Below are 27,023 nucleotides of genomic sequence, written 5' to 3' on the forward strand. Positions count from 1 at the left end.
CAAATTTTATTTTTATTAGGTCTCGCCCTATAGTCTTTTTTTTTTTTGTCGTCTGAAATTTTATTAATCCTTGTGGTGGAACCAAAGGTGAAATACAACGCCCAAAAGAGGGAAACATAAGCCGGCGCACGATGAATATGTCCCCAGAGTCATTAAGCCCTATGAAAGGGAGTCTAAAGATAAAAAGATACAAAACAGAAAATTTGCAACCTAAACGAAAGGAGTCAAAACCTTAAGCTAAAAACATAAGAAACCGGCCACAAATACCTTAAGATAAACAATAGAACCAAGAGCACAAAGCACTTCTTTTTCTGAGACAAGTGAGAGAGATTTACCAAGGATGCCCGCGGCCAAACCGAAGATAACAACAACCACCTCCCATCACAAAGAGAGCCAATCTCTCGAAACCAAAGACTTCAAAACCCGACAAGCACATAGCTTTCGGAAGCGACGACGACGTTGGTACGTCAAGAAACGTCGAACTAGAAGCCACCAAACGCGAATAGATCTCAACAAATCTCGAAAGCCAACAAGTCTCGCTTTATAGTCTATACCATTTTTTGTTACATTTATGAAAAATTTATCTTATGGGATAGCAATTAAAAGAACGAGTTGAATATATGTTACCCTATAAGAAGTTAAAAAGTACGCATGTCTCGAAAAAAACGTTTAATTACTTTCGTAAAATTAAAAGTTTCAATAAGAAAAACGAATGAGGAAAATACCTAATAATTTATGGAGAAAGGGGTTTATATGAAGTGAAATAGACGCTTTTATCAGGGTTTATATAAATAATGTATTTAAACGAATCTGGTCAACTCAATGTCCTTGAGGGGAATGCAACTTGATCTTAGAAAAATAGTCAGCTTCTGAAATGATTCTCTACTCTCTACTATATAAATATACATTAGTATTACAGCTCCATCCTTGTACTTTTTTTGGAAAAAAAAAACTATATCTTCTTGTCGATCCTACAATATCATGAGTATATTATTATCTAAAATATCTTGGAGACAGGTGAATCCTTTTTGGAAATTATAAGTTCGAATTTCAACACAAGAAAAACTTACAATATCAGGAAACTAGCTAATAGCGTAGTCGTGTTATATAGGCTTATAGCTAATGAAGACCACCAAGCTTTAAGCCGTTGGTAGGACATTATCCTGCTACAAACATAAACATAATCATACGTCCATATTTGATGATCGCAACTATAACATTAATGAAAAAGGTAATAAGTTTTTAGTAGAACGTTAGGATCTGATTTTACTACTATAAGCAAAGTGATCACATTATTGTAGAGATTTATAGGTAAAAGTTTGTAATAAATAAAAGCACATATATAATTTGGTAAAATAGTTTTGGAAGACAGCAAAAACCACACAAGGCACTAACACCGGTTAGAAAGCAAAGCCACCATTACTTTTTTATGCACAAAGTGGAATACTAAAGTGTAATGTGTGAAGCACTAGAGGAAGACCCTTTCTTTCTCTTTTATTTATTTATTTTCTTCTTCTCTTTTTACCAATTTGGATGAGAGGTTTGTTGTGACTTTCCTAAATCAGAAAACAAACACAAATCTGAGGGGGATAGAGGGAAGAAAGGATGAATCAGGCCGAAGAAGGAATCTTGCGCAACAACTAGTGTTTTCTTTATTATGGGTGGAGTAGTTGTGTTGAAGTTGATTTTCAGATCATTGGGTGGGTCATTTTGCTAAGTATACTACTAGAGTTAGATATCCAGATAGAGACAGATCATCACATGAGGTCACACACTCACACCCAAAAACTAGAGCTTATCTTGATTGATAGATTCTGCACTTGTAGTTGTAACTAGAGCATCGATCTTATACAAGTATTTAGCTTCATGGTCATCGGAAAGAGACAGTTGAATGAAAACACATCGTAAAATCTATGGCTGCAAAATCATGGTTCTTAACCATTCCATCAAAAGACTTAGCTGGCTACTTACTTGACGCTTCGAAGCTATGCTTCTGCATATAAACTAAGATCACCATTCATCTCCTTCTCCAGATTCTTCAGTCTAACATAGGCTGACACTACTGCTTCTGCTTGACACCACAACATAGTTATCTTGGACATGGGAGTACTAGTGAATGAGTGTTAGAGACCATAAGCGCACAGTTTTTCATCAACTAGTCTTGGATGGAGGAAGCAGAAGAGACCTTTGATTGCTGGTCTTGGCAACACAAATTACGCACACCTATTAAGCTGTGCTTCCTGCTAGTTCTTTTTTCACCCGGGTTCTTCGTTGCGTAGGGTTACCACTGTCACTGTGGTTTGTGTCCTTGCTTGTAGAAGTTCTTGTACCAGCAGCAAAAACTGGCGAATTTGTTAAAGCGACTAGGTTTTTATCTTGGGACTCTTCTGAAGTTGGTTCTTTTGTTGACAGTAACTGCTTGAGCTGAGATCGTTGGCACATAATGCGACCTCCATTCCATCCCGTGAAGGAAAATGATGACGAGACATGATCCTGCAAGAAAGAGAAAGCAGCTTTCGCGATGGGAGATTCTCTTGCAGCAGAGCTTTTCTCCAGTTGTCCCCGTCTGAGACGTTAAAAAGAAAGATCAAAAAAGGCAAAAGACACAAACACTTAAAGCTTGGAAGCATCCTGTAATGAGCTACCCAGCATCAAAATACTTACACTGAAACAACAACTGCTAGCTGAGGAAGATCCTCTCCCGTTAAAAACATATCATTCATATCATTTAGCCACACCGATAGTGCTGTGTACATACCACCTTCTGACATCCTGCAGAACATTAAAAACAAAAAATTAGATTGACTGGTACTCAACCATTTCATAGACTTGAAATGAAGCCAGCGTAGGGCTCTTGAGCTACCTATGCACATCCACAGACCACACGAGCTTGTTTTTCCGGAATAACTCAGGGAAAAGACCACGTTTTGTTGCCTCATTGAGTACCCTTGCAGCTCGCTCTTTCTGGCCCAGCCACCACAAAGCATCCAGAAGTGCATTGTAAAACCTTATTCCCAAACCACATCCTTCTGAGTTAAGTTTGTCCAACACATATTCTACTATCTGCCAATTTGAGTCATCATCATAATCTCCCTTGATCATTTGCCCAATAACTTGATGAATATTTGATACTCTATTTGAAAGCATCTCCTCCAGTAACTCATTGACATCGTCCCACCTAAGAACATAAAAATTGAAGTGTAACTATAAACTGAAGAAGTATTATGTAAAAAAATGGCTTGATGTGCTACTTATCCAGAAAGCTCAAGTTAGTAAAATTAGCAAGGGTGCTACATTACACTAGCATATATCTCCCATGCCTGATCAAGTAAGAACACAAGGGAGCAAAAAGAGCAAAATGCTATGAAGATTTCAGGCTTAGTAAGGTACGAGCTATAAAAATACACGCAAAAGAAAACATAAGACAAAGTGTATTACTGGTGAAGGCACTAACCTCTCCGTCTTTCCATAAACAGCTAGCATCATACAGTAGCACATGATACTGGGAAGAATATCAGAAGCTTTCATCTCCTCAAACTGCTCCCTGCACTCATCGACAAGTCGTGCAAAAGAATACACACTTAAAACAGCCTCAAGCGTCCTTTCATCAGGATCACATCTAGACTTCTCCATATCTACATATGTCTTCACAGCCTCTTCAAATCTGCCTCCTTGTTTATAGGCTTCTATTTGTGCATTGAAAGTATCTCTGTTCCTGGGAATACCAGAATCCACCAACCTGGACAAAATCGCCTCAGACTCCTTGACCAGTCCTCCCCTTGCAAAAGAATATAACAGTGAGTGGTATGTTTCAATACTTGGATTGCTTCCTACTTCATGCATGGTATTAAAAGCAACAAGTGCTTCTTCATATAAAGCAGCCTGCCCAAATGCTTCGATAACCCCAGTGTAGGCCTTGGAACTTGGCACGATATCGTTAGCTGTCATGTATTGTAAAATCTTCCTAGCATCTTCTTGAAGTCCTCCCTTCCCACAAGCAAATATTATACCCTCATATGTCTCCATGTCAGGTTCAATATTCTCCTCCACCATGTCATGGAACAAAGTAACCACCTCCTTGAAATACCCACCTTCCCCAAAAACCTCAATCAAAATGTTGTATGTAGCAGCATCAGGATCTGTATTGCTTGATTTCATCTCGAGAAAAAGCTGCCGAACATCATCGTATCTCCCACTCTGTCCAAACAAATTCAGCAAAACACTATATGTATTAGCATTCGGCGTACACCCTGCAGCCTGCATCTGATGGAAGACCCCCATTGACTCCTTAATAGACCCTGACTTCGCATATGCCTCTAACAAGACGTTATAAGAAGTGATATCGGGCAAACTGCCCCCGGAAGCCATCTCACTCAAAAGATCAGACACTTTTTCCAGCCGGCCCAACTTCCCAAAAGTCTCGACGAGATGACTGTAAGTGGTTAGATCCGGAACAATCCCACCATCATTCATGGTCCTAAAAACCATCTCAGCCTCATCACCTAAACCTCGAATGGCACAAGCACTAAGCAATGTGTTATAGGTGACAATATCGGACTGTATCCCCTCATGTCTCATCTCTGCAAACAAACCCAATAAACCCTCCCAATCTAAGCCACCTCTAGCACAGGCGTTAATCACTGTGTTGTAAGTCAAAATACTAGGCGATATCTTTTCATTCTTCATCCTATCAAGAAGCTCAAGAGAGGTCTCATACCGTCCATTTCGACCATAAGCATTGATCAGAGCCGTGTAAGAGAAGACGCTGCGTGACACGCCTTGACCTGGCATTTCATCGAATACCTCGAGGCATTTGTCTAGTAGACCTTCCCTGCCAAGCAAAGAAATCATAATGGTGTAGATGTGCTCGTTAGGTTTGCACCATATCTGCCGTTGCATATACTTGAAGAGACGAAGCGACCTCTGCCAATCGCTACGACCAGCGAACTCTTTGAACACGAGCGCGAAATCGTTCAACGAGAGCTTGTTCTTGAATATGTCTAAGCACCTCGCAATACTGCCGCGAGGGGGAAGGCTGCTCAACTTGTTAATCAGCGACTCAACGTCGTAGCTGTACTTACCTTTCTCCACCGATACGGAAGGATTTCCCAGAACGAGATCCTTCGTCTTCGCCTTGATTTTACCGGCGACGGAGCATGGTCTGCGGTTTCCTCCCGAAAGGAAACGGAGACGGTTGCCGTCGGCGAATCTCCGGTTACCGAAGAAACTCGAATTCTGGATAAGGAACGAGAGCTGGTGTGAGTTGGGATTCGGAATTGCTAAATTCATATTGGTAAACTAGAGTTCCAACATAAAAGGACTCAGAAATCCTCCGGGAAGTTCTTCAACAGCTACAAGATTTTCTCGGGAAAATAGCAATTCGATTTGAACTGACTCAGAGATTTTAAAATTAACCGCCACCAAGCTATAGAAGGAAGACGCAGAAACGAATTAGATGAATATTTTCGAAGTGGAGACTTTTTGATTATCTCACCCAGTAGCTCTCTCTCTCGGTGAAATGGCGGAAAAATGGAAGAAGAGGGAAACGCTTGAAGAAGAAGACACGTGGATTCTTATTGTGGATAACAGTCGCGAGGAACCAACCGGTTTAATGAATACTTCCCGGTTTGACTAGTTAACTCGATATTTTTCGGTCTAACAGTTTTGGCGCCTAATCTTGCAAGAAATAGTAGTGTATTGGTGAACTCGGAAATACAATTACAGATCATATTTTCTGATGATATGATTAAATTAGTAGTTCTAGTGTAAATGCATTTTTCTGGGAGGTCCAAGTCATCATCATCATATAACATCTTATTAAGTTTGGTTTAATCCCATGAGCTAACCAATTAGCGTCTACCAAACTTTTGAACAGTGAAATTGGTACGATTGTTTTTTTTTTTTTTTTAGGGTGGGTAAAAAACTAAAAACTAGCCTAGGCCTATGATAAGTCTAGTGACTCAAAAAAATAAAGGTGTAGTTTTATTAAATTTTTTTAAAGGCAAAAGCAATTACGGAGTGACGCAAAAAACGGGAAACCGCACCGCCGTTTGGAAGTCTCTGAAGGTGCGGAGGCTGACGTGACGTGTGGGTGGGTGTGGCGTTTGGGAAATAACATTGAGTTATAAGGGGTAAATAAGTAATTTTCACCTCCTTTCTGTTCCTAACAGACAGACGCTTCAAAGAGAAAACAAAAAGAACCAAAGAAAAAAAAAACAACAACCCTTTTTAGTTTTTTAGCTTATTCTTTCTTTCTTTCTTCTTGGCGAGTTCGCGACCTTTGGTCGGAAATTCTTAAATCGCTTCTCTGCAACCGCATTATCGGAGCTCATGGCCGACCCAGAGGTACAATTTCCTTTAAACCCCTCGATCTCCGCCTCTCACGAGTTCTTACTTTTGCGATTCTCGGGATTTTTCTTAATTTCGTTCTGTTTCTTCTAGAGCCGTGTGTTTTCTTGTATCGGATAGAATCTTGTTGCTGATTCCGTTTGATTTTGATTTAAATTTGGGTTCCGCGATGTGGGTTTTGTCTTGCTTTTCTTTTCCGATGATTTTGCGTTTTCGTTTTGTTTGGGTTATTAAACACAGACCTTAGCGGCGTTGAAGAGAGCTTACGCCGATACGATACTGAACACGACGAAGGAAGCGGCGGCGCGTGTGATGGTTTCTGAGAAGAAGGCGCGTAGGTATCAGCAAGAACTTGTTACAGTTAGAGATGATGCACTCCAAACGTTGGTTAGGCTTAAACAGATGCTTGATTCCAAGGTACTATCATTTATGTTTGATGTTTTCTAGTCTTCACATTTTTGTTCTTTGACTTCTTGTTGGTTTCATGTTTTGTGAACTTGTCCTTTCTTTGGTTTCTTGTTGTGTATGAGATAGCTTTTGAAATCAAGTTGTTGAGCATTTCTTATATGGTTTTATGCATAGTTAAGGTTGTGTGTGTGTGACTGTGAGTTTGGTATGTTCAATCTTTTGATATTTCAAGGTACCTTGAAGATATTCCGCCATTCAGATGATATAAGCTTTGGTCCCATCTTTATACACCTTTGAGCCTGAAACTAAAGTACACTGACACTTTCAGCAGATTTAGCTTACCTCTTCATTCATTGATCATTCTTCATGAAACCTAAAACTAATGAGCGTAACCAGGAGTAGCTTAGTGTCAAATATTTTTTACCTTCTAGATCAGTTTTACAACTTTTTTTTAGCGAGGCTTGCAGATATTTCTTCGCCGATGCCCTCAGATAATTGTGCAGTTTTTAAGTTAAAAGGTTTCTCAATATGGAGATATATCTATTTCTTCTTAGAGGCTTTGCTTGAGGATGAGCTTTCCCCATTGTACCATATCTTTCTTCTGTGGCTGTCTTTGCATTTGCTCCTCAGCTCTAAATTTTTTGAAAACGTCTTTATGGTTATATAGGTAAAGGAGACAGAGATAATATCCTTGAAGCAGCAACAGAAGGTTGAGGAACTGGAAGCTCAGCTTGGAGAAGCTGAAGATATTGTAGGAGAGCTGAGGGCGGAGTTGAGAGTACTTCACGATGAGCTCAAGAGACTTACGAATGGTCAGACACATCTCAAAAGTGACCATGAGGAAGACCCCCATTGGAAAAACCGTGATGCAGCAGTTTCTGTAGTGCCTGAGGTTTCTAGCAGTCATGAGAGCACAGAAGCTATAGCTTCTTGCATCCCAGTTGAACAAAGTGAATCGGTGGTGGCTAATGGGATGACTCGCATTAATAGTATCAACCGGTGTTCTTATAAAAATAACAAGGATCAGTGTCACCACTCTCTTCCTTCTATACTGACAAAACGCAGGGAAGCTGAAGGTAGCACTCAGATAATTCACGCAGTAGATAGCAGTATAGCCAATGGAGATCTGTCTTCCTCTGTAGAAGTAGGAGATGTGAATGATGGAGGTTGTCTTCACAAAGTTTCTTCGTGTAAAAGTGTAGAGACCTTAAACGAGTCTGGTTGTGCTGATGCTACTGACTCCATATCTTCTGTTAGAGATGGAGAAGCCCCAATAGTGTCTCCAAATGCTCCTCAGAAGGATGATGGCACTCCCATATTCTTGAAAACATCTCCTCTGACAATTAGCAAAACAGATGCAAGGAAGGAAGAAAAAGAGAGCTGTGAGAATATGGAGGTTTCAGCATCTCCTTTGTGCGAAGAAACTCCAGTTTTGGCACTTAATAAAAATCGGTGTATCAAGTACACGTTCAAGAGGAAGAGAAAGAAGGAGGTTTTAAGCAACCTTGAAGGAAGTTCATCGTTTGAAGAGAGCAGAAACATGAAACAGAAGACTGGGGAAAAAGACGATGTTTATTTGGATTCTCTGAAGCCTAGCTTTACCAGTGAATCATCTCGAGATGTAGTCTATGCTTAGCACAGGTGGGTTGGAAGGTTAGTAAATATCAACTTACATCTAATTTGCTATATTATGTTAAAGTTTATTAAGATTCTGGAAAACTTGTGAGAATCTAGATTGTATGTTTCCTTCTTGCGGATAAAGTATTTGGTCTGAAAACTGATATCACTAGGAGTGCCCTTTTCTTGCATTTTGGGTGTAAACTCTTGTCCATTGTGATGGGTTTATATATATGATGTCCAAGATTCTGAGTTTTCTCTGTTTCTTTATTGTATCTTACTGGGCTCAGCTAGTTGTACCATTGTCGGAGAAGAAAGACTTGCAGCAGAACTAGTCAACCATTAGGATGCTCCAGCAAAAAATGTTATTAGTGGTAAAGAATTCATCTAATATAAATATATAATACAAATATTCAAGTTAGATATGATTTTGAACCAAGTTCAAAGATATGTGATGAGGATAGATGGAAACTTCAAAACTCTAATAGTGTAAGTCAGTAAGAGTAAGACTAAGAGCTATCATTGTATTTCTTCCATTTCGTAGCTATGTAAATGATCTAACGAAGACGTTGTTGCGACTGGTCAAAGTTATTCATGGAAATTTAGACTTGCGACCATAGATCATGGACTAAACTAAGGGATGTTAGCAAGATAAATGATATTTGAGTAAATAGAGTTTTCAATCTTCTGTTTTGAAAGTTGAAGGCCGTTTCAATATAATTTAGCGGGTTTAAATAGAGTGCATTTCCTTCTATGCAACAATGATGTTTATGACTTATGAGTAAAAAGTGTAAAGACTTAGGACAATATAAAAGGAAGATCATATAAATAAAATAATTAAAGGAAAAATGATATTCTTGTAGATAGATTACAAATAATATGATTTACGTAAAAAATTATGAGTTGATGAGTTGTGTTTTGTTAAATCTTCAAAAATATTATTTCATAGTCTATATAATGGATTATTTATTTGGGAAACAATTGTTTATATGTAATTATAGATTTGCTCTTTTATCATCCAAAATACATCCTTTTTCGGTTTTCCCCTTATATTAGTTTGCTTAATTATTCAAAATGAATCCCTTTTTTCCTAATCTTGTTATGGAAAAAATCAGTATATTACCTTGTAGTCCAAGTTTGAACGATGGACCAAAGAGGCGACATGACTAAAAAGCATTCTGAAAACGACGTGGGTTTAGCCAATGAGGGGGTATATCTTCGTAAATACAGAGTTAAACCAGGGGTATATATTTCAGATTGAGATAAACCGAACCGAATATATATATATACCGCTGCTACACACACACACGCACACAAGCTTTTTGGTTCTGGGAGACTGAGAAATAGAAGGAGCGTAGCAGAGCAGTTTCCGATTTCCTTTTTCTCTCTCTCTTTCTCTCTCTCTCTCTCTTAATCCGGATTTATAAGTATTAGGGTTTCTTCTTCCTTGTAGTGACATTACTCTCTCTGTGTCGCTCTGTGTGTGTGTGTTTGCTCGGAAGATTACAATCATGGTTGCTGATTCGGTCACAGACTCTGAGCTCATTCACGGCTCTCCAGTTTCTAGAGATATCTCCATGAAACGCAAGGTTAGTTTTTTTATGCGATCGGATTCTTCCTTTGTATTTTATGCGTGATTCAAAAGAAATGTATGTAATATGCCTTTGTGATTATGGTCTCATCGATCCGAAATCACCAGTAAAAGAATCGTCTTTTTGGTTGAGGGTTGTTAATTAATCCTAAAAGTTACGTTTTTTTGTTTGTTAACATATGGATCGAATCTTTGGTTGCAGGCGAATTGGTTGTGTAAACTGAAGCAGTGGAAGATTGATGATCGTCGCAAGCAATGGATTTATCAATGTAAAGAGGCTTTGAATCTTTTTACTTTCTTGCAATCTCTTTGTGTTTTTTCAACTTTCTTGTTTAATCTTTCGAGTACGTTGGTGATGAATTGTTTGTGAATTATTGTATAGGGAAAAGAGCAAACGTAGATGAAGAAGAAATTGGCCGCAGACTCAAATCTTTGCTAAAGAAACTTACTGATAAGAAAGCTTGGAGGATTGATTACGAAGAAGGAAGCTACGGATTCACCAAATGCCATGATGTGGATGATGATGATGATGAGATTGATCTTGTCAAGACATCGTCTGCTAGGAGTCCCACGAGTGTACTCAAGAGCAAAGGTTCTGTTAGTGAAGATTGCTTCTGTTGTTCTGAGCAGATGACGACTGAGGAAGAGGACGAAGTTTTTGACGATGCTTATGACAACTGGGATGGGTTTAGAGATGCGTTAAACGCCTTTGACAATGATGAAGACGACATCCCTCAACTTGAGACAGGAGATTTAGAGCAAGAAGAAGATCTCGTTCCAAATACGAGCCAGAGAACCCCTGAGAAGCTCTTCCATAAAGACAACAAGTACAAGCATGATGCTTCTTCACATCAAAAGACGGTTCAGAGAAATAGTAAGAAGAAGAATAAGAGGTCTAACTCTGGGAATCAAGAAGGTGATGCAGAAGAATGTCCTATTTGCTCTGAGGTGATGGATGCAACGGATCTAAGTTTCCAACCATGTCCTTGTGGGTTTCGGATTTGTCTCTTCTGCCACAAGAGGATCAGTGAAAACGAAGCACGTTGTCCATCTTGCAGGGAGCAGTATGTTCAGACGAGTAATAATAGTGGAGAAGTAGGTTTCCAGCAACGTGGTCGTGGCACAATTCGCTTGTCTCCGTCGTTTAGAGGACTTGACAGAGCTTAAGAGAGAAACAAGTTCAATAGTGTCATGAATTTCTTATCCTATTTTTGCCTTAGTTCCTCAGAAACAGCAATTTTGTGGGTTTCCTAGCTTAGATTGTTGTCATCTCGGTAATAAGTTTTCATTGATGTTTGTGAATCATATACACATAAAACGAAGATTAATCTTTTACTCAATACAAAAACAGATCATTTTTCAATCTTATCAAAGAAGAGTTGGACTTCATGATGCCACAAACAAATCTCACAAGCGGATGAAGTAGTCATGTCGTTATCCTCACCATAACGATCCCTACCACAATTCTTTACAAAGAACATGTCCGTTCGACCATCACAACTGCAATTCTCACGAACATAGCTCCTTTTAAGATGTCTCATCATCGGTTCACCACACCACCACATGTCATCTCTAAATCTTTTTCCGACGTTTTTCCATTTCCTCGATCGTACTTGACATCAAAGGCTTTCTTAAAGAAGACAACACCTTAAAACCCTTTTCTTTTGTTTCGCCCCCAAGACAAATAAGGATCAATCCATAAATATATTGTGCTTCTTGATTTCCCTTGTCTGCAGCTTTTGCTATATGTTTGAGTCCTCTGTTTCGTTTATTTTCATAACTATTCCGATGAGAGTAATTGACAAGTCCTTTACGGTATATTGCCTAGGGGTTTCCATTCTTGCGACATCTCTTGAAAAAGTTGTTAAAGTTTTCACGGTTGTGAAACCATGGAAACAGAGGGATCTCATGGAGGGAAAGGCTCTGCAGAATGTTTGGATCGTTGCAGATACGTTGAAACGGTTTCGAAACTAATCGAAGATTTCGAATCTCGGATAAAGATGAAGCTGCAACACGTGAAGAGATTGCTACGAGAAGGTCTTCAGGTAGAGAATCGAGAGAAACAGAAATGGCATTTCTTTTGTGAGAATTCTTAAAAGAGGAAGAAGATGCCATGTTTGAGATACAAGGGTCTTGTCTCTCTACATTTGTTGAGTCAGCTTTTATAACAATGTTTTAGATTTCAGTTTCCTTATTTCACAAAGAAAATGTACGTTACAAAGTTAAGACAAGCTTTTTCCAAATTAGAAGATACATAATGACATTAATCATTCTGGAGAACAAAATTCAAGAACATACATATACATAATTCCCCACAGAAGTAGTAGATGTCAATGATGATTATCATGATTAGTGATGTTAATATGGGCATCCCCATTGAAACTTATTCACCAAAAATGCCTAAATGGGCATGAAACCCAATTTTATAAATGGGTACATTGTATGAAAACATACCCATTTAAACTTACTCACGGATAAAATAAATTGAGCTTAAAATAGAGTACCCCGATTAAACTTGTTTATTAAATGAATATCAATACAATTGTACAAATAAAATGGATACCCATTTAAATTATATTCATTTATACCTCTTGATTATTTTAGTGAAAAATGTTAAAGAGCTTAATAACTAAAATATCCAGCTTAAATCAGTTTTCATTGTATTTTTCACTAAAATCACAAAATCATATTTTTCGCCAAAATCACAAATCTGTATTTTTTTCACCAAAATTGTAAAACCGTGTTTTCCCGCCAAAAATGTTTATTCGTGTTTTCCCTTAAAACTTCAAGATTGCAATGGTGTAAACTTAAATTAGAGTAAATGGAGGTGTAAACTTAAATAGTTAAATATAATGGGTTTTACAAGGGTAGGTTTACCCATATTAACATGAACATCTCTGATTATTATTATTTATATGCTTGCGCCTCTATAACACAAGAACAAAAAAACTATTGAAATATGGTAGTATAAAACAGCATACATTTGTCACTGTCTCATTGATGTTGGTAAATCATATAAATAAACCAAGCTCATTTATTTAATACGTCAATAGATAATACACAACATATATTATCGAAAGTTGGACTCATGATGCCACAAACAAATCTCACAAGCAGAAGAATTAATCATGTCATTGTCCTCACCATATCGATCGTTTCAACAACAATTCTTACTATGAACATGTTGGTACGAGCATCGCAATTTCAATTCTCACGAACATAGCTTCTTTTGAGATTTCTCATCATCAGTTCTCTGTACCACGAAGTTTTCTCTCTAATATTTATCCAATGTTTTTCCATTTCCTCGACCGTACTTGACATCAAAGGTTTTCATAAGGTAAATAAGATCTTGAAACCCATTATGAGAAATGAGATGTGTGTTCTTACTCAATACATTGACCACGAGGAGAATTTGAATTACTCACCTCCATGCAACTTCCGTCTCCAAAATGGGTTGTATTCTCAGCAAGTTACGAGTTGGACTGTGTGCGGAAGACATGTTTCATTTTTTCGGTAGATGATTCTTTCTGGATGCTTCTAGACATTAATTAATATGCAACTATATATTGTATAGGTTGGTGGTGTCTAAATGATAATTGAAGTACCTACATTAAATTCTTCGAATTCAAACTTTTCCAAAGAAGTTGAAGGAAGTTGATGGAGCCTTTAGAAGATGTACCAAAGAAAGAGAAAAGTACTATTGTGACTATTGGCTCAGAATGGTGGTTGCTGAAAGAAGATGAAATAGTGGATAATAAAAGAATAGAACAAAGGGTGTGAACTGGATTGGTTAAGGAAGCCATCTACTAAGGCTGCATTCTTAAATCTTTACATTCCAGAGCAGTTTTTGTAGGTAATTTTGATCTTTTCTCAAACACTTGAAGACATGATCATGACGATGGTACTATTGTTAACGTTTATCTCAGCTTGACAGACAACCTTCATATCATTTTCATTCCAAGGGATTCTTCTTGGAAGCTTGTGGAGTTTACATTCGCTCGTAAACAAGTTTCTCAGACTGCAGGAGGAAACCAAGAAAACATTGATGACCTGACATGAAGAAAATGTTACTTATGGTCGACGTACAGAGAAATTTTGAGTACCTTGATTAACATATCTGTTGGTAGCCAAGCTGGTGCAGTCGGGATACCAACCCATCCAACCTGAAAATCTCAAAAATCACAATGCATTAGCTTATCAATCTATGACTCATGCAACAGAATAAACAATTTGTGTGGAAACTTACAAGTGCATACTCCCCTGTCTCAAAAACACGAAGGTCCAAGACCTGCAAGAAATAGATACTTGTTCGATAAGCATGTAATTCTTGTGATATTTATTCAAAATAGATCATTTGATTCGGGTTATATACCTCACCCCGGTCTTCATAGATGTAATCAAGTCCTTTGTAAAAAGGAGGATGTCCAACTGATAAGTACTGTGGTCTCTCAGCAAAGAAAGAATAAAAGTTTCAGAAAAACAGATTTCAAAGAAGCAGCAGCTTCAAAACCAGGAAAAAAATATCTCAACCGTACATTGATGCTGTTGAGGTACTTCTCTTTGTCCACACGAACGATTTGACCCTTTTTCACTGTTTTCTCATCAATCACAAACAAAGAATTATCAAAAGTCTGTTATTGGATTCAAAATGTTTGAAAGAGAAGTGAAGAAACAACAGACTCGAGTAAACCGGTTTCTTGGGAAGCGTTTTAGGGGTTTTGGTTGCAGCAGCTGGTGATGCTTCCCCTTCCGACTTGGCCTGTGTGCTCTGTTTCTCTTTCTCTGCTTCTGCTTTGACTGAGAATTGAGGTAGAGATCGAAGAGGGAATCTTCTAGAAGAAAATGGTAATGAAGAGGAGATGGTAGAGAGAGAGGAAAGCTGAGACAGAGTCGCTGAGAAAGCCATTGGAGACCACCAAGAAAATTTTCTGTGTTCTTTGGAGTTTGGGATAAGACCGCAATGGTCTCCAAGTCTCAACGGTCTAAAACAGACATCACCGAACCAATCATAAGATAACACGTAAGTGCAGACAAGTTTCCTCTGCTATACAACTAGGATTATTTGTTTATATAATAGATCACAAAATTATATTTATTTAGATAATAGTCATATTTATTTGGATGCTTGAAACTATAGGTAGAAGTGAAATCGTGTATGTCATATACAAATCTTTCTTACGTTTATATTATTAATTAGATGTTACATTAACTATAATAATTAATCTGGTAGTAAATTAGGTAACAATATGGTTAAAAAAAAAAAAATTAATTTTAGCTTAAAATCATATTTACATTGGTCTCCTTTTGTAACCAAGAACAAAAACAGAGTCATGAGATGAGCATCAGGATCTAGACTTGCAAATATCAAAAAGGGACAAGAATTTAGCCTACGTCTTGGCTCAATGTATATTACAGGGGTAATAAGAAAAGAAAAGAGAAAAATGAGAAAAAGGTTGAGCTCAATCATGAACTTTTAGGCTCTAATTTCATCCTCTTGGAAGATGGAGTGTCGTCATCTAGAGAGGAAACATCCTGAGACGACGATGATGAAGATGACGATGATGGAGATGAATCAATGTCGTTTTGTAGGATTCTCTTAGGACTAGAGCTTTTGGTTAATCCTTCCTTAGCTTCACCAACTCTCATTATAAGTTCTTTCAGCCGCTTCACGTCTGCTAATTTCACAGGTTTTAGCAAAAAATCCTCTGCTCCTTCTATCATACATCTACAACAACAACAACAACAAAAGAGAATAGACACAAAGTCAGATTATAATGTTAAGATTCATTGATTCAGTTTGTATCTTGACTAGGGTGATGACTTACTGTTCTATACGAGGCTGTATGTTTTCAGACGACATTATCACAACTGGTATTTCTCTGAATGCTGAAGACTCCTAGTAAAGCAAGAGAAAAGCTTATATACAAATCTTGGTCTCTCTAATAAATGAGAGTAAAGAGAAAGTTACTTTGATCTTCTTGAGGAGTTCATATCCCGTTAGTCCTGGCATAGAGTAATCCGTCACTATCAAGTTCACCTTCAGATCCTGTTTATCCAAAATCTTTACATATAAACATCATCAAAAAGCAAAAGGGTTTAATTAATACGTTTTGAACCTCAATGTTAAATTATAGGTTTCTTGGGAGCCAAACACATCAAGATTTCAATCTTTGAGGGGTTTGTTTATGTCAGAAAAGAGAGAGACTAAAGAGAAAGAAAGAATAAAAAATACCGTAAGAGCAGAAGATGATCCATTGGGTCCATCTAAACCAAGATACTGAAGAGCCCTAGCCCCACTCTCAACAGTCGTCACTATACATATATAAACAGACGCAGGAAACAGAATCAGAGACAAAACAAAAGAAGAAGAAGATACAAAAGAAGCAGAAACGGCGTTGCCTTCATTTTTACCTTTACAAGCAGAGATCTTAAGCAACCTCTCAATAACCTTACGATCAACGAAACTATCATCAACAGCAAGAACATGTAACTCCGAAGAGAATCCCCCAAGAGCCATTGTTTGTCTCTCTTTTCTTGAAAACAAGCAAAACAGAGGAAGCGTTATATCTAAAGATAGAACGTCAAAGGGACGCAGAAATCAATGTGAAGATGGGGAAAGGAGAGGAGTTACATAAATAAGAGAGAGAGAGAGAGAGAGGGAAGGAGTAATTAGAGAGAGAATCTTGAAGGGATCGGATCTTGGTTGATGTAGTGTAGTAGTTGTGAAGATCTTGTGTGAGAGAGGACAGAGGAGGAGGGAGAAGAGAGAATCTAAAGGAGATGAGTGATGTGTTCTCTCATCTCATCTAATGTCATGTGTTGTCAGATAACGTAATATTGTGTCTTCACGGTCAAAATCTTTTCAGGGTCCCATTTATATATTTCGATCTTTTACGATCCTTTTGTCTCCTCTTTTCTTTCTTTCCTGACTATGACTACTCCCCTCTCCTCTCTATTTTCCTTCTTTCTCTCTCTCTTTTGGTAATCAGTAATTTACAACACCTACTAATAAATATGTATGTCTCTATTTATTACTTTCCACATTTCAAAAAAAAAAAAACTTTTGGAGATTCACAAAATCTATATAGAACTTGTAATAAAATCTTCATGAGTTACTCAAATACTTTCTTCACTTCTTTATTAGATAGAGTTTGGTGGCTACCATTTTTATAGAAAAACACGAATCCATATTCCGGTGCATTAATAAGAATAAATAATGGCATTTTATATATATACAAACACGAAAAAGGTTTTTGGTAGAGAGATCTTATCCGCTGCTGCTCTCTTGGTCTACTTGACAGTGATCGGATCATCGGAAAGGAGAAAGAACCGTGACACCACCATTCACATAAATCCAAGCTCCAAATAGTGAGTGTGTAACTGTTTTTTGAAGGCCACCCTCACCCTTAAGAAAGCCCAATAACAATGGTTCGCTCCTATTTCAAAAACCGTTAAACATTAGCGGTAAAAAAAAATACAATTGTATATAGCAGCGGTAAAAAAATAAAACTGTTATACATACATACAACTTCACTAATTTACCCTAAAAAGTCACTCCTAAGTTTAAAGGCAACAAAAAAAAAAGACAAAAGGAAATTGAAAGAGTCGATGAAGCGTGTTTTGAGCAAATCGTTAAGTACTTTGGCCGCCGGCGGAGTGAATCTTAAACCACCACCGCCAGATTCGGGCGTTATAGCTAACCAAATCCTCTCTTCTCCCACAACAATTGATCAATCTCTAGTCTCCATCAAAACAACCCCGTGGACTCCAAATCTCGTCAACTCTGTTCTCAAGCGCCTCTGGAACCACGGTCCTAAAGCTCTCCAATTCTTCCACTTCCTCGACACTCACCACCGCTCTTACGTCCACCATGCTTCCTCCTTCGACCTCGCCATCGACATCGCCGCCCGTCTTCACCTCCACCCCACCGTGTGGTCTCTCCTTCACCGTATGCGCTCTCTCCGCATCGGTCCTTCTCCTAAAACCTTCGCTATCGTCGCCGAGAGGTTCGCTTCCTCTGGGAAACCTGATAAAGCGGTGAAGCTCTTTCTGAATATGCACGAGCACGGTTGTTTTCAGGATCTGGCTTCTTTCAATACGATTCTCGATGTCTTGTGTAAATCTAAACGCGTTGAGAAAGCTTATGAGCTGTTTAGGGCTCTTAGGGGAAGATTTGGTGCTGATACAGTTACTTACAATGTGATTGTCAATGGTTGGTGTTTGATTAAACGTACGCCTAAGGCTTTGGAGGTTTTGAAAGAGATGGTTGAGAGAGGGATTGACCCTAATTTGACTACTTATAACACAATGCTCAAAGGGTTCTTCCGAGCTGGGCAGATTAGACATGCTTGGGAGTTCTTCTTGGAGATGAAGAAACGGAATTGTGAAATCGATGTTGTTACTTACACTACTGTGGTTCACGGGTTTGGTGTTGCAGGGGAGATAAAGCGGGCTAGGAATGTTTTCGATGAGATGATTAGAGAAGGTGTGCTTCCTTCTGTTGCGACTTACAATGCTATGATTCAAGTTTTGTGTAAGAAAGATTGCGTAGAAAATGCGGTTGTCATGTTTGAGGACATGGTGAGGAAAGGTTATGAACCGAATGTGACGACTTATAATGTGTTGATAAGAGGCTTGTTTCACGCTGGAAAGTTCAGTCGTGGAGAGGAGTTGATGCAGAGAATGGAGAATGAAGGCTGCAAACCAAACTTCCAGACATACAATATGATGATACGCTATTATTCAGAATGCAGCGAGATTGACAAAGCCTTGTGTTTGTTTGGGAAGATGGGGAGTGGAGATTGCTTGCCAAACCTGGATACTTATAACATACTGATAAGTGGAATGTTTGTGAGAAAAAGATCAGAAGATATGGTGGTCGCTGGTAAACTGTTACTTGAGATGGTTGAGAGAGGGTTTATACCCCGGAAATTCACATTTAATCGAGTTCTGAACGGGCTTCTTCTGACAGGGAATCAAGCTTTCGCAAAGGAGATCTTGAGATTGCAGAGTAAATCTGGTAGCCGGCTTCTCCGGAAGTTCAGGTTATGAATCTCCTTATCTGCTTGTGAGAGGGGAAACTTCGTGCTATGCTTTCATCAATCAGTACTATACGCTGCATTGCACTTAATGCGGATTAAACTAGGAAAGGCATGCATAGGTGTACAATCTTAAAAGAGCTTCATTGGATAAAGCAAGAACAGTGCAGTTACAATGCCAAACTACAAAATGCTTTATTATCATGGGCAAAAATTCTGTGTGCCTTTTACAGTAGCTGTGACTGTGAGTAAAGATAATGAAATTTAATACAAAGTTGGAAAATTCTTGGTGTAAATATATGATGATACATGTGAATTAGTTCCCAAATTTTTGCTTCTGTGATTCTCCAGTAGATTTTTCAGTCAGATGGGAGATGATGTGGCTCCCCACTGGGTTGGTTTCATGTTCCAATTACAAAATGATCTCGTCTTGAACACTGACATTGAGTGTCTTGTTTGGAAGAACAATACTGCTGGTCACCACAACCTCGTCTTCAACTGCTACCGACTCTCCTGAAAAACCATTATGTTTGAAGTTAGTTTCTGTCTGTAGGGAGATTTTGCTGTCTGTGTGTAAACCGGATGGGGAAAAGAGGGAAAAAAAATTACCGAGAATTGTAACTCCGAGTTTGGAATTGTAGACTCCCTCAGCCTGTGATCAACAAAGTGAAACTTCAGGTTCACGATTGTAAAGAAACCAAACAGAAACATTTCAAGGTCCAAAAAAGAATGAGTCAGACTCTTAAAAGCTGAGCCGAAGAGAGAAACATGCCTGGACGCGGGACCATCTCCCGATAGAAGATTTCCACCCAACAATTGCGTTAGTCACCACTGCATTTTCCTGGGCAAACAGCACTGAAGAGTCAACCTCGAGATAACTTTACCTACTTGTTTTTATAAGAGAAGACATACCATGATCTCAACATTGTCAAGAATGATACAGCTGATAAGCCTGACACCCGGTCCAACACGAGCATTTGCAGAGATTGAGACGTTGGGGCCAATCTGTTAATAGACGAAACAGAATGCTTTGTGATAAAAGAAGAATAAGAAGAAGTTGACTAAATATGGGACAAAATGAGAGGCAAGTACCTTTGCAGTTGGGTGTACTTTTGCAGAAGGATGTATGTAAACATCACCAATTACAATGGCACTCCTTGTTCCATCACCACTAGCCAACAGTTGGGGAGAGGTCAAATGGAATTGGGAAAGATAGAGTCCGGAACACCGCAGCGACATTCTGCGCAAATCAACCCATAGGCCATAAGTCAGAGCCACATCCACATAAACACGTTCCCTGTTTTAGTTATGCTAAACATTTTGTCATTGTGGCTTAAAAGAAATGAGGGAAACAAAAGGCAAGGCATACCCGGGAGACTTAATTTGCTCCCAGAAGTCCATTGTCTCATATGTATATAGCTGTTTCTTTCCAGCTAGAGGTGAAAGGATATCTTGATCCAGTCTTACAAAATCAGTCGGGATCCTATTTAGAAAAAGTTAAAACCTATTATTTGAAGAAAATGATTCAAAGGCTTTTTCAGTTATGGACAAAGAGACATTCAACAGACCTTGTCGCCGGTTGAAGAGCTTCGAAGCTGGAAACACGTTTTAGAGTTGCTACGACAAACAGAAGGGAACAAAAGCAGAGGAAACAGATGAGAAGAGTATTTACAGATGGAAGCTAAGATAAGAAAACACAACTTATGTTGTAAGATCTTTGTTACTGCTTTACCTCTATCTTTCCTCTGAGTAGACACATCTCCTATGGCATTAAAAATTTCAGGTGTAAAGACATAAACACCGCAGTTAATACGATCACTGACCTGTGTTTCCAATAGAAAACATCAGAATCAACTCTTGAAGATGCTTATAGAGATTGAGTCATCTCATTGATAAATGTACATACAAAAGTTTCGGGTTTCTCAGTGTAATGAAGCAGCTCATTAGTAACTGGATCTGCAACCAATTCTCCAAATTGGCTGGCTGATTCAGGAGAGACCTATAAACCAAAACGCAGAAGCAAATTTGATTAACCCGCCAAAAAAAAAAACAAGACTAATCATATGCAATCACAAACCTTGATCACAAGAAGAGTTCCAATTCCACCATATCCCCTGTGAGCCTCTGTTGATTAAGTGGCAAGAGTGAGAAGGGTCTTAAAAGCCAAAATAAGACACCACACAAGATTCAGCCTAAGAAAAGAAGAACATACCAAGCATTTCCGGCAAGGGGAAACTGCAACAAACATCACAGTTAAGCAGGAAGATATGAGACTGCAACAACGTAAACACAAGAACTCAAATATGAGAACAGACACTTATTCCATAAACAGTTAGCTAGAAGAATGATTGAACATAGAAAGATCCTTAGAGACTAACCGGGCTATCCTCCATAATTAGATTTCTAAAGTGATACAGCCCACCAGCTGAACCATGTGGTTTGTCTTCTCGCAGATATCTAAAAGTGATAGAATAAAGATCAGAGGTGCATAAAAATGAGTCACTATACTTGAGTTGAATCTGATGCAGAGGAGAGACTGATTAACCTAACAGGAACTTTGAGTTCATTAGAGATGGCTGAGACATAAAGTGCAAATTCCCTTTCCTCATAGAAGCCAACAAGATATATTTGAGCTAAATTTGGAATCTGCAGACAATAACGGATTCATATTATCATCATCATATCTCATCCTCCATTGATTTGAATTGTAGAAATCGGGTGAAAAGATTTACTCTTTTACAAGCTGAAATTGGATGATGCACCATTGGTTGTCCCGCAATTGGAAACAGAGGCTTTGGAATGTTCAGTGACAATGGTCGAAACCGAGTACCTGGCGATCACTCAGTAAACGATATTCAAACAGGATCAGAACCATAATCATTCGGACACACGAAACTAAGAAGAAGGAAACAACAGCTAAACGCATTGAATGTGATCAAACACAATCGAAATCTAACGAGGTCGTTTTTAGATCAATCTAGATTTCACAGTCATTTGCTATTGAGGTAGAAGCAGAAAGAAGGAACAAAAGCAAACATTTTTAGCGGTTACCTTTGGTTGGACCACCGACCATGATCACAGCAACCACTTTCTCCTCCATTGAGCTCCCCATTTTTTTCAAAACTCCAAAATCTCAGATCGCTCAACAAACTCCGAAATACTTCGAGTTCTCTCCCACAAAAGAAATAGATAAATGGGCACCGCAGTATAAAGAATTCAGAACAAAAGGATGAGCCTTTGAGAGAAGATCTCGTTGGAAAATTTGAGAAAGGTGAAATTTTGGAGAAGATCCAATCGAAAGTGTCGCTAGTGAGTTGTGGTTATCGAGATCTAAGCTGTAATGTTGCGGTGATGGGTCCTCCAAGTCACACTCACCATTCACCACACTCGTTTAAAGGATAAGCGCGAGAGATGATACCAGTCTTCTTTACCACTTCTATCTTCTTTTTCAGATTTGTTTAAATTGATTGCCAAACAGTTTATACAAGTATAAAATAAAAATTCCACTCTTTGGATCTCATTAAATGCTTTACCTAAGCTAATATAGTAAAAAAAATCATATTGCCATGTGAGTTTTAACTTTGATGTGACTTGAAGGTGACATAAATTGGTTCATGTTCTTGATATTGCTGCACCCGAGCCTAAAATGGTGCTTCATTATTGCTTGCCTTATAGAACAATCAAACACAAACGCATCTTTATTCATAATTTTTCCTAAACTCAAAAAAGATTTTACAAATCAGAGTTATAGGACTAAATGGGACAGACTGATTATAAAAGCACAAAGATGAACACACAGCATTTGGTTTGGTTTCCATTTTCATGACAATATCTTCATTACTTAGTTGGGGGATTTGTACCATCCCCATGGATCGTTTGAAGTGTAGAGAGTCACCTGCTTCACACTCAAGTAGTTATCAAGTCCCCTGAAGCACACAAGAAACCAGCCAAACCCAAGAGATGTTTAGTACAACTGTACAAGCCATCAAGTCTTTAACAATTTAGTGATAGAAAAAGAGGTGTACCATTCTCCAAGTTCACGTCCAAACCCGCTGCGTTTGACTCCACCCCATGGGGCTTGAGTAAAGCAAGGCTGCGAGCAGTTAATCCAGACAATTCCAGCTTCAAAGGCCTTACAAAGTAGAACAGATTATTTATGTTATTAGACGGTATTGTTATTTCACCTGCTACAAATTGTAGGAATATGAATTGTTCAAGAAATAGGCACTGACCTGGCTTACACGGTCACATCTTTCTGTATCATTAGATATCACTGCAGCTCCTAGTCCGTAACTGTCATTTATTAATGATGATTTTCAGTGACATAAGTTATTAATTGATAAAGGCAATTAAAGCAAGGGGCAACTAATGGGATTTCATCAGATTTCACTTTCTGGAGGAAAATTATCTTACTGGGAGTCATTTGCTAGCTCAACTGCCTCATCCTCACTGGCAAATGTTTTAACGCAAAGAACAGGCCCGAAAACTTCTTCTCTCCATATTTGCATTGAAGTGGATACATCAGTTATGATGGTTGGTTCAATGAAGAAGCCCTTTCCTAGATGCTGTGAGATATAGATATGATATAAACGTCATCATCATAGCCTGGAAGAAAGTGCATCAGGGATAGGAAAGAGAGGGAGATATAATACCTCAGGTCGGGAGCCCCCATGCAAGATTGTTGCTCCTTCACTTTTAGCCGTTGAGATAAACTTCAATATCTTCTCGTACTGTAATATTGACATTTGTCAGCTCATTCAGATTATATGATCATAAAAGTTTAAGTGCATCTACCAAGTAAGAACATGACAAGCTTGATGAAGCATCATATGGTGGATTAATTTGACTGATGCTCTACAAACTGAACGAATCAGAATTAGGACAAAAGATAGCCACTGTAGTATAGAACTCTATCTATGAAAGATTCCAATTTTTTATAAGAATCTCATCAGTTAACTTTTTCTTTTCTTTCCTGGTTCTCGTCATGCATTTGGATTTAGCAACCTGATGGGAAAATAACAAAAGGTAGAAAAACGGAAAAATAATCACTGGGATTTTACCTGTCCTTTGCTAACAACAGGACCAAGTCTGCATCCTTCTTCCATGGGGTCTGAAATTTTAATGTTCTTGCTCCACTTCACAAGCTTTTCAATAAATTCAGCTGCGATGTTTTCCTAAAATAGAGAATATAAAATTTAACGTCATGAACGTATACATAAATAGAAAAGGATCTGCAATCGTTTTTCAGCAGTGATTTATCTCTGCTGATTAATCTTGACTTTCATTGAAACACCTTACCTTGTACTTGGAACATTCACTTATTTAGTAATAAATATTACCTTATGTCGTATTCATCTCAAACGTAAGAAGAAGATTTGCCCAAAAAAAAAAAACGTAAGAAGAAGGTTGGCACTTACATGAACAAGAAGGCGGGAAGTCGCACTGCATATCTGACCATTTGTCCAGAAGCAACCAAAGAGAGCCCATTCAGCAGCTATCATTTGCAGGCGTCAAAACATACAAAGAATTAATTTTTAAGACCATAGCCAAGACATGTCTACACAGCAAAAGAACAGCCAATACCTTTGTACTATCTTGAATATAACATGTACTACAAGACGAAGATATCTAAAGAAAAACTTAACATCCACTAAATTACTTTTTGTGATATTAACCTTTATCAAGATCAACGTCATCGAACACAATGAGAGGGCTCTTCCCACCAAGTTCCATAGAGACAGGCTGCAACAATACCATGAGTGATGTTTAATTGACATTGTTTGATGAAACAGAAAGAGGTGAATAGATATGTAACAGAAGTTTCAGAGATTTGAATTACCTTCACCAACTGAGCAGCAGCTGTCATGACCTTACTTCCTGTGGCAAAACTTCCAGTAAATGCAATCTGCCGAAAACATAAATTTTCCTTTTAGCTTCTAAGAACCATGTTACACTGAAACGATGGTGTAGTCAGTAGCCTTTTTAGACAATTGTGTTGGGACTTTGGGACTTGTGTTTCATGTATGTCTCAAAGAACAATACCTTGTCCACTCCAGGGTGTGATGACAAAGGACCACCAGCTTCCGAACCTAAACCAGTCAAAACATTGAGGACCCCAGGAGGAAGACCAACTTCTCGACAAATATCAGCAAGCTCCAAACAAGTGCTGAAGTTAAAACCATGACACAAATCAGAGCTCGAAGAAGTACCAATGCAGAACAAAATAGATTATACACAATTACATACACGGATGCCAGCTCTGATGGCTTGAGAACCGCAGTGCATCCGGCAGCAAGTGAAGGAGCCACCTTCCAAACAGCCATTAAAAGGGGGTAATTCCTTCAACAAACCAGGTCCGGGGGTCAGTTCTGGTCAGATGGGCTTTACAAACACTATTATAGGTGCGAAAAACATCTAAATAGTTTAACATCAAAAAGCAAACTAACAGTAGTTACCATGGAGTAATAAGTCCCACAACTCCAAGAGGTTGCTTCAGAACATAACTCTTAAAACTCTCCATGGGAAGGGAGACCGGAGTTTTCTGCTTAGCATCTAATCCTTCAGCAAGGTCAGCATAAAATTCAAAACATCCAGCAACATCATCCTGCAGGAAATCAGACAATCATATTAAGAGTAAACCTCAAAAGAAGGACATGCATTTTACACAAAAATAGTGAAAGCAATAGTACCATATCCCAGACTGCTTCATCCAAAGGTTTACCACAATCAAGCGCCTCGAGCTTTGCCAGATGAGACTTCCTTTCATTTACCTAAACAGATCAGATACAGAACATTAAAAGTGATTACACAAAATGTCTGAACAAAACTGAGGCTGGAAGAAATCTCAGCATAGCATCAAAATGAAGACCTTAGCGGCAATAGCACGTAAATACTTAGCACGGAGAGCTCCTGGTGCTTTGGCCCAATCTTTCCCTTGATTCCTCGAAAATGCTCTTCGAGCAGCGTTGACAGCAACATCCACGTCCTCCGTAGTCGCTGCAGGGATATCACCTGACTCATACAACACATACAGATCCTTGCGTCAATTTCTCAGCACAAAAGAAAATGGTCATGGATAGAGTTAGAAGACTCCCCAGAAGCGAAACCTCCACATTGAACTCAGAAGTAAAGAAAAAGTACAAATTTAACTCGGAGGATGGCGGATCTAATTCAGCTTTGTGGGGAGCGGGAAGAAAAGGGCTTACCAATGACCTCTTCGGTAGCCGGATTCACGATCGGGATTCGCTGCTTCAAGATGGGCTCTCTCCAGTCACCGTCGATGAATAGCTGGCGAGTAGGCATCGGAATCGCCATTTCGTTATGTGAATCTAAAGCTTCTCTCTCTCTCTCGTAGTTGCTGGTACACGCACTTCAAGATTTTTGAGTGGCTTTTTGTAAAGGAGACTAGGATCAATACGGGAACGCTTCCTTTTTTCCGCTGACACGTATAGCTTCGGTGCTCGCTCATAAAAAATTTGTATTTTATATAGTGCTGTGATGTGACTCTGAATTCAACATCCCCATTTATTTTGGGGAAAGCAATAAAGCAATCAACCAAGTGTAGTTAGCTTTTTAATCTTTTGTTTAACTCCATTAAAATGACTTACAGGTACTAATATAATGTCTTTAATATAAATATTATTGTAATTAAATTTCTAGATTTACACTGTATAATGTTAACAAAAAAAATTATTAAATTTCACAGAAATTAATAATACATTGTTAGAATAACCACTTTCTAAATAAGAAGTTTTGCGACAAAAAAAAAATATATAGTATAGAAGTTTTTTCATATAAATGATAAAGCATTACCTTACTAGAATAATGGGAAAAAACCTTTAAAATACCCCATCCATTTTGTTTTTGGAAGTTTAATACTTTAAATTTTTTATTGGAAGAAAAATACTTCATTTATATATATCTGGTTTTTAAATACTTTAATCTTTTAATCATTGGTAAATTCCAACCCGTGATTTAACCGGCGGTTACGGAATCATTGAACGAGTTAAAGTTCTAATCTC

At 38.3% G+C, this 27,023-nt stretch overlaps 9 protein-coding genes across 13 annotated transcripts; 3 read left to right on the forward strand and 6 right to left on the reverse strand.

Annotated features, from left to right (window-relative positions):
- Positions 1-1,775: 1,775 nt before the first annotated feature.
- On the reverse strand, positions 1,776-5,523 carry LOC17895588 (pentatricopeptide repeat-containing protein At1g74850, chloroplastic). Its single transcript, XM_006300547.2, has 4 exons — positions 3,455-5,523; positions 2,864-3,178; positions 2,665-2,772; positions 1,776-2,566 (listed from the first exon to the last, which is right to left on the reverse strand). The coding sequence occupies exons 1-4, from the start codon at positions 5,287-5,289 to the stop codon at positions 2,227-2,229; spliced, it is 2,598 nt and encodes an 865-aa protein (XP_006300609.1). The 5' UTR covers positions 5,290-5,523; the 3' UTR covers positions 1,776-2,226.
- Positions 5,524-6,225: 702 nt separating this feature from the next.
- On the forward strand, positions 6,226-8,974 carry LOC17896126. Of its 3 annotated transcripts, none has more exons than XM_023787575.1 (4): positions 6,226-6,345; positions 6,589-6,765; positions 7,424-8,409; positions 8,664-8,974. In XM_023787575.1, the coding sequence occupies exons 1-3, from the start codon at positions 6,331-6,333 to the stop codon at positions 8,390-8,392; spliced, it is 1,161 nt and encodes a 386-aa protein (XP_023643343.1). In that variant the 5' UTR covers positions 6,226-6,330; the 3' UTR covers positions 8,393-8,409; positions 8,664-8,974. The 3 variants fall into 3 exon arrangements, with proteins under 3 accessions (XP_023643343.1, XP_006302381.1, XP_006302380.1); XM_006302319.2 differs by having other exon boundaries at positions 7,424-8,397; XM_006302318.2 differs by lacking the exon at positions 8,664-8,974 and having other exon boundaries at positions 7,424-8,631.
- A 478-nt stretch (positions 8,975-9,452) lies between these two features.
- LOC17896597 lies at positions 9,453-11,306 on the forward strand. The gene is made up of 3 exons (XM_006302527.2): positions 9,453-9,962; positions 10,167-10,233; positions 10,347-11,306. The coding sequence occupies exons 1-3, from the start codon at positions 9,885-9,887 to the stop codon at positions 11,129-11,131; spliced, it is 930 nt and encodes a 309-aa protein (XP_006302589.1). The 5' UTR covers positions 9,453-9,884; the 3' UTR covers positions 11,132-11,306.
- A 10-nt stretch (positions 11,307-11,316) lies between these two features.
- On the reverse strand, positions 11,317-13,463 carry LOC17894464 (putative F-box protein At1g67623). Its single transcript, XM_023788551.1, is given in 4 exon segments — positions 11,317-11,535; positions 11,537-11,970; positions 13,352-13,384; positions 13,439-13,463. Coding segments are annotated over 4 exon segments (711 nt in total).
- A 224-nt stretch (positions 13,464-13,687) lies between these two features.
- Positions 13,688-14,925, reverse strand: LOC17896645 (NAD(P)H-quinone oxidoreductase subunit O, chloroplastic). The gene is made up of 6 exons (XM_006302796.2): positions 14,645-14,925; positions 14,500-14,555; positions 14,337-14,402; positions 14,211-14,252; positions 14,068-14,127; positions 13,688-13,982 (listed from the first exon to the last, which is right to left on the reverse strand). The coding sequence occupies exons 1-6, from the start codon at positions 14,868-14,870 to the stop codon at positions 13,953-13,955; spliced, it is 480 nt and encodes a 159-aa protein (XP_006302858.2). The 5' UTR covers positions 14,871-14,925; the 3' UTR covers positions 13,688-13,952.
- A 372-nt stretch (positions 14,926-15,297) lies between these two features.
- LOC17896488 (two-component response regulator ARR15) lies at positions 15,298-16,782 on the reverse strand. Of its 3 annotated transcripts, XM_023787761.1 has the most exons (6): positions 16,596-16,782; positions 16,376-16,497; positions 16,197-16,276; positions 15,933-16,025; positions 15,790-15,860; positions 15,298-15,689 (listed from the first exon to the last, which is right to left on the reverse strand). In XM_023787761.1, the coding sequence occupies exons 2-6, from the start codon at positions 16,479-16,481 to the stop codon at positions 15,428-15,430; spliced, it is 612 nt and encodes a 203-aa protein (XP_023643529.1). In that variant the 5' UTR covers positions 16,482-16,497; positions 16,596-16,782; the 3' UTR covers positions 15,298-15,427. The 3 variants fall into 3 exon arrangements, with proteins under 3 accessions (XP_023643529.1, XP_006302845.1, XP_023643528.1); XM_006302783.2 differs by having other exon boundaries at positions 15,933-16,010; positions 16,376-16,782; XM_023787760.1 differs by having other exon boundaries at positions 16,376-16,782.
- Positions 16,783-17,544: 762 nt separating this feature from the next.
- On the forward strand, positions 17,545-19,285 carry LOC17896445 (pentatricopeptide repeat-containing protein At1g74900, mitochondrial). Its single transcript, XM_023787600.1, has one exon. The coding sequence runs from the start codon at positions 17,573-17,575 to the stop codon at positions 19,013-19,015; it is 1,443 nt and encodes a 480-aa protein (XP_023643368.1). The 5' UTR covers positions 17,545-17,572; the 3' UTR covers positions 19,016-19,285.
- On the reverse strand, positions 19,173-22,417 carry LOC17895087 (mannose-1-phosphate guanyltransferase alpha). The gene is made up of 15 exons (XM_006300429.2): positions 22,054-22,417; positions 21,735-21,832; positions 21,548-21,648; positions 21,381-21,459; positions 21,215-21,275; positions 21,080-21,126; positions 20,909-21,001; positions 20,735-20,825; positions 20,571-20,619; positions 20,372-20,485; positions 20,095-20,242; positions 19,915-20,007; positions 19,775-19,843; positions 19,612-19,654; positions 19,173-19,515 (listed from the first exon to the last, which is right to left on the reverse strand). Exons 1-15 carry the CDS (start codon positions 22,112-22,114, stop codon positions 19,415-19,417), a joined length of 1,248 nt encoding a protein of 415 aa, XP_006300491.1. The 5' UTR covers positions 22,115-22,417; the 3' UTR covers positions 19,173-19,414.
- A 259-nt stretch (positions 22,418-22,676) lies between these two features.
- Positions 22,677-26,418, reverse strand: LOC17894604 (betaine aldehyde dehydrogenase 1, chloroplastic). Its single transcript, XM_006302105.2, has 15 exons — positions 26,208-26,418; positions 25,871-26,013; positions 25,692-25,772; positions 25,458-25,606; positions 25,249-25,341; positions 25,045-25,168; positions 24,842-24,907; positions 24,678-24,744; positions 24,420-24,496; positions 24,063-24,176; positions 23,655-23,732; positions 23,416-23,567; positions 23,235-23,295; positions 23,028-23,134; positions 22,677-22,928 (listed from the first exon to the last, which is right to left on the reverse strand). Exons 1-15 carry the CDS (start codon positions 26,314-26,316, stop codon positions 22,844-22,846), a joined length of 1,506 nt encoding a protein of 501 aa, XP_006302167.1. The 5' UTR covers positions 26,317-26,418; the 3' UTR covers positions 22,677-22,843.
- Positions 26,419-27,023: the final 605 nt, after the last annotated feature.

Source organism: Capsella rubella, unplaced genomic scaffold, assembly GCF_000375325.1.
Source record: "Capsella rubella cultivar Monte Gargano unplaced genomic scaffold, Caprub1_0 scaffold_2, whole genome shotgun sequence".
NCBI lineage: Eukaryota > Viridiplantae > Streptophyta > Magnoliopsida > Brassicales > Brassicaceae > Capsella > Capsella rubella.

What these genes read in the sequence shown, in the direction of transcription:
- LOC17895588 (XM_006300547.2), bottom strand. Translation starts at nt 5,289, where the DNA reads ATGAATTTAGCAATTCCGAATCCCAACTCACACCAGCTCTCGTTCCTT. An exon ending in GTTTATGGAAAGACGGAGAG is followed by an intron (nt 3,179 to 3,454) that starts GTTAGTGCCTTC and finishes TTATGTTCTTAG; the next exon opens with GTGGGACGATGTCAATGAGT. An exon ending in TGGTCTGTGGATGTGCATAG is followed by an intron (nt 2,773 to 2,863) that starts GTAGCTCAAGAG and finishes AATGTTCTGCAG; the next exon opens with GATGTCAGAAGGTGGTATGT.
- LOC17896126 (XM_023787575.1), top strand. An exon ending in AACAGATGCTTGATTCCAAG is followed by an intron (nt 6,766 to 7,423) that starts GTACTATCATTT and finishes ATGGTTATATAG; the next exon opens with GTAAAGGAGACAGAGATAAT.
- LOC17896597 (XM_006302527.2), top strand. Translation starts at nt 9,885, where the DNA reads ATGGTTGCTGATTCGGTCACAGACTCTGAGCTCATTCACGGCTCTCCA. An exon ending in ATATCTCCATGAAACGCAAG is followed by an intron (nt 9,963 to 10,166) that starts GTTAGTTTTTTT and finishes CTTTGGTTGCAG; the next exon opens with GCGAATTGGTTGTGTAAACT. An exon ending in CAAGCAATGGATTTATCAAT is followed by an intron (nt 10,234 to 10,346) that starts GTAAAGAGGCTT and finishes ATTATTGTATAG; the next exon opens with GGAAAAGAGCAAACGTAGAT.
- LOC17896645 (XM_006302796.2), bottom strand. Translation starts at nt 14,870, where the DNA reads ATGGCTTTCTCAGCGACTCTGTCTCAGCTTTCCTCTCTCTCTACCATC. An exon ending in CAAGAAACCGGTTTACTCGA is followed by an intron (nt 14,556 to 14,644) that starts GTCTGTTGTTTC and finishes ATGAGAAAACAG; the next exon opens with TGAAAAAGGGTCAAATCGTT. An exon ending in AGTACCTCAACAGCATCAAT is followed by an intron (nt 14,403 to 14,499) that starts GTACGGTTGAGA and finishes GAGAGACCACAG; the next exon opens with TACTTATCAGTTGGACATCC.
- LOC17896488 (XM_023787761.1), bottom strand. Translation starts at nt 16,481, where the DNA reads ATGGCTCTTGGGGGATTCTCTTCGGAGTTACATGTTCTTGCTGTTGAT. An exon ending in GATCATCTTCTGCTCTTACG is followed by an intron (nt 16,026 to 16,196) that starts GTATTTTTTATT and finishes TTATATGTAAAG; the next exon opens with ATTTTGGATAAACAGGATCT. An exon ending in ATACAGCCTCGTATAGAACA is followed by an intron (nt 15,690 to 15,789) that starts GTAAGTCATCAC and finishes TTGTTGTTGTAG; the next exon opens with ATGTATGATAGAAGGAGCAG.
- LOC17896445 (XM_023787600.1), top strand. Translation starts at nt 17,573, where the DNA reads ATGAAGCGTGTTTTGAGCAAATCGTTAAGTACTTTGGCCGCCGGCGGA.
- LOC17895087 (XM_006300429.2), bottom strand. Translation starts at nt 22,114, where the DNA reads ATGGGGAGCTCAATGGAGGAGAAAGTGGTTGCTGTGATCATGGTCGGT. An exon ending in CCCCTTGCCGGAAATGCTTG is followed by an intron (nt 21,127 to 21,214) that starts GTATGTTCTTCT and finishes CTTAATCAACAG; the next exon opens with AGGCTCACAGGGGATATGGT. An exon ending in GAACTCTTCTTGTGATCAAG is followed by an intron (nt 21,002 to 21,079) that starts GTTTGTGATTGC and finishes TTTGGTTTATAG; the next exon opens with GTCTCTCCTGAATCAGCCAG.
- LOC17894604 (XM_006302105.2), bottom strand. Translation starts at nt 26,316, where the DNA reads ATGGCGATTCCGATGCCTACTCGCCAGCTATTCATCGACGGTGACTGG. An exon ending in GTGGGACTTATTACTCCATG is followed by an intron (nt 25,342 to 25,457) that starts GTAACTACTGTT and finishes GGTTTGTTGAAG; the next exon opens with GAATTACCCCCTTTTAATGG. An exon ending in CCATCAGAGCTGGCATCCGT is followed by an intron (nt 25,169 to 25,248) that starts GTATGTAATTGT and finishes TTTTAACTTCAG; the next exon opens with CACTTGTTTGGAGCTTGCTG.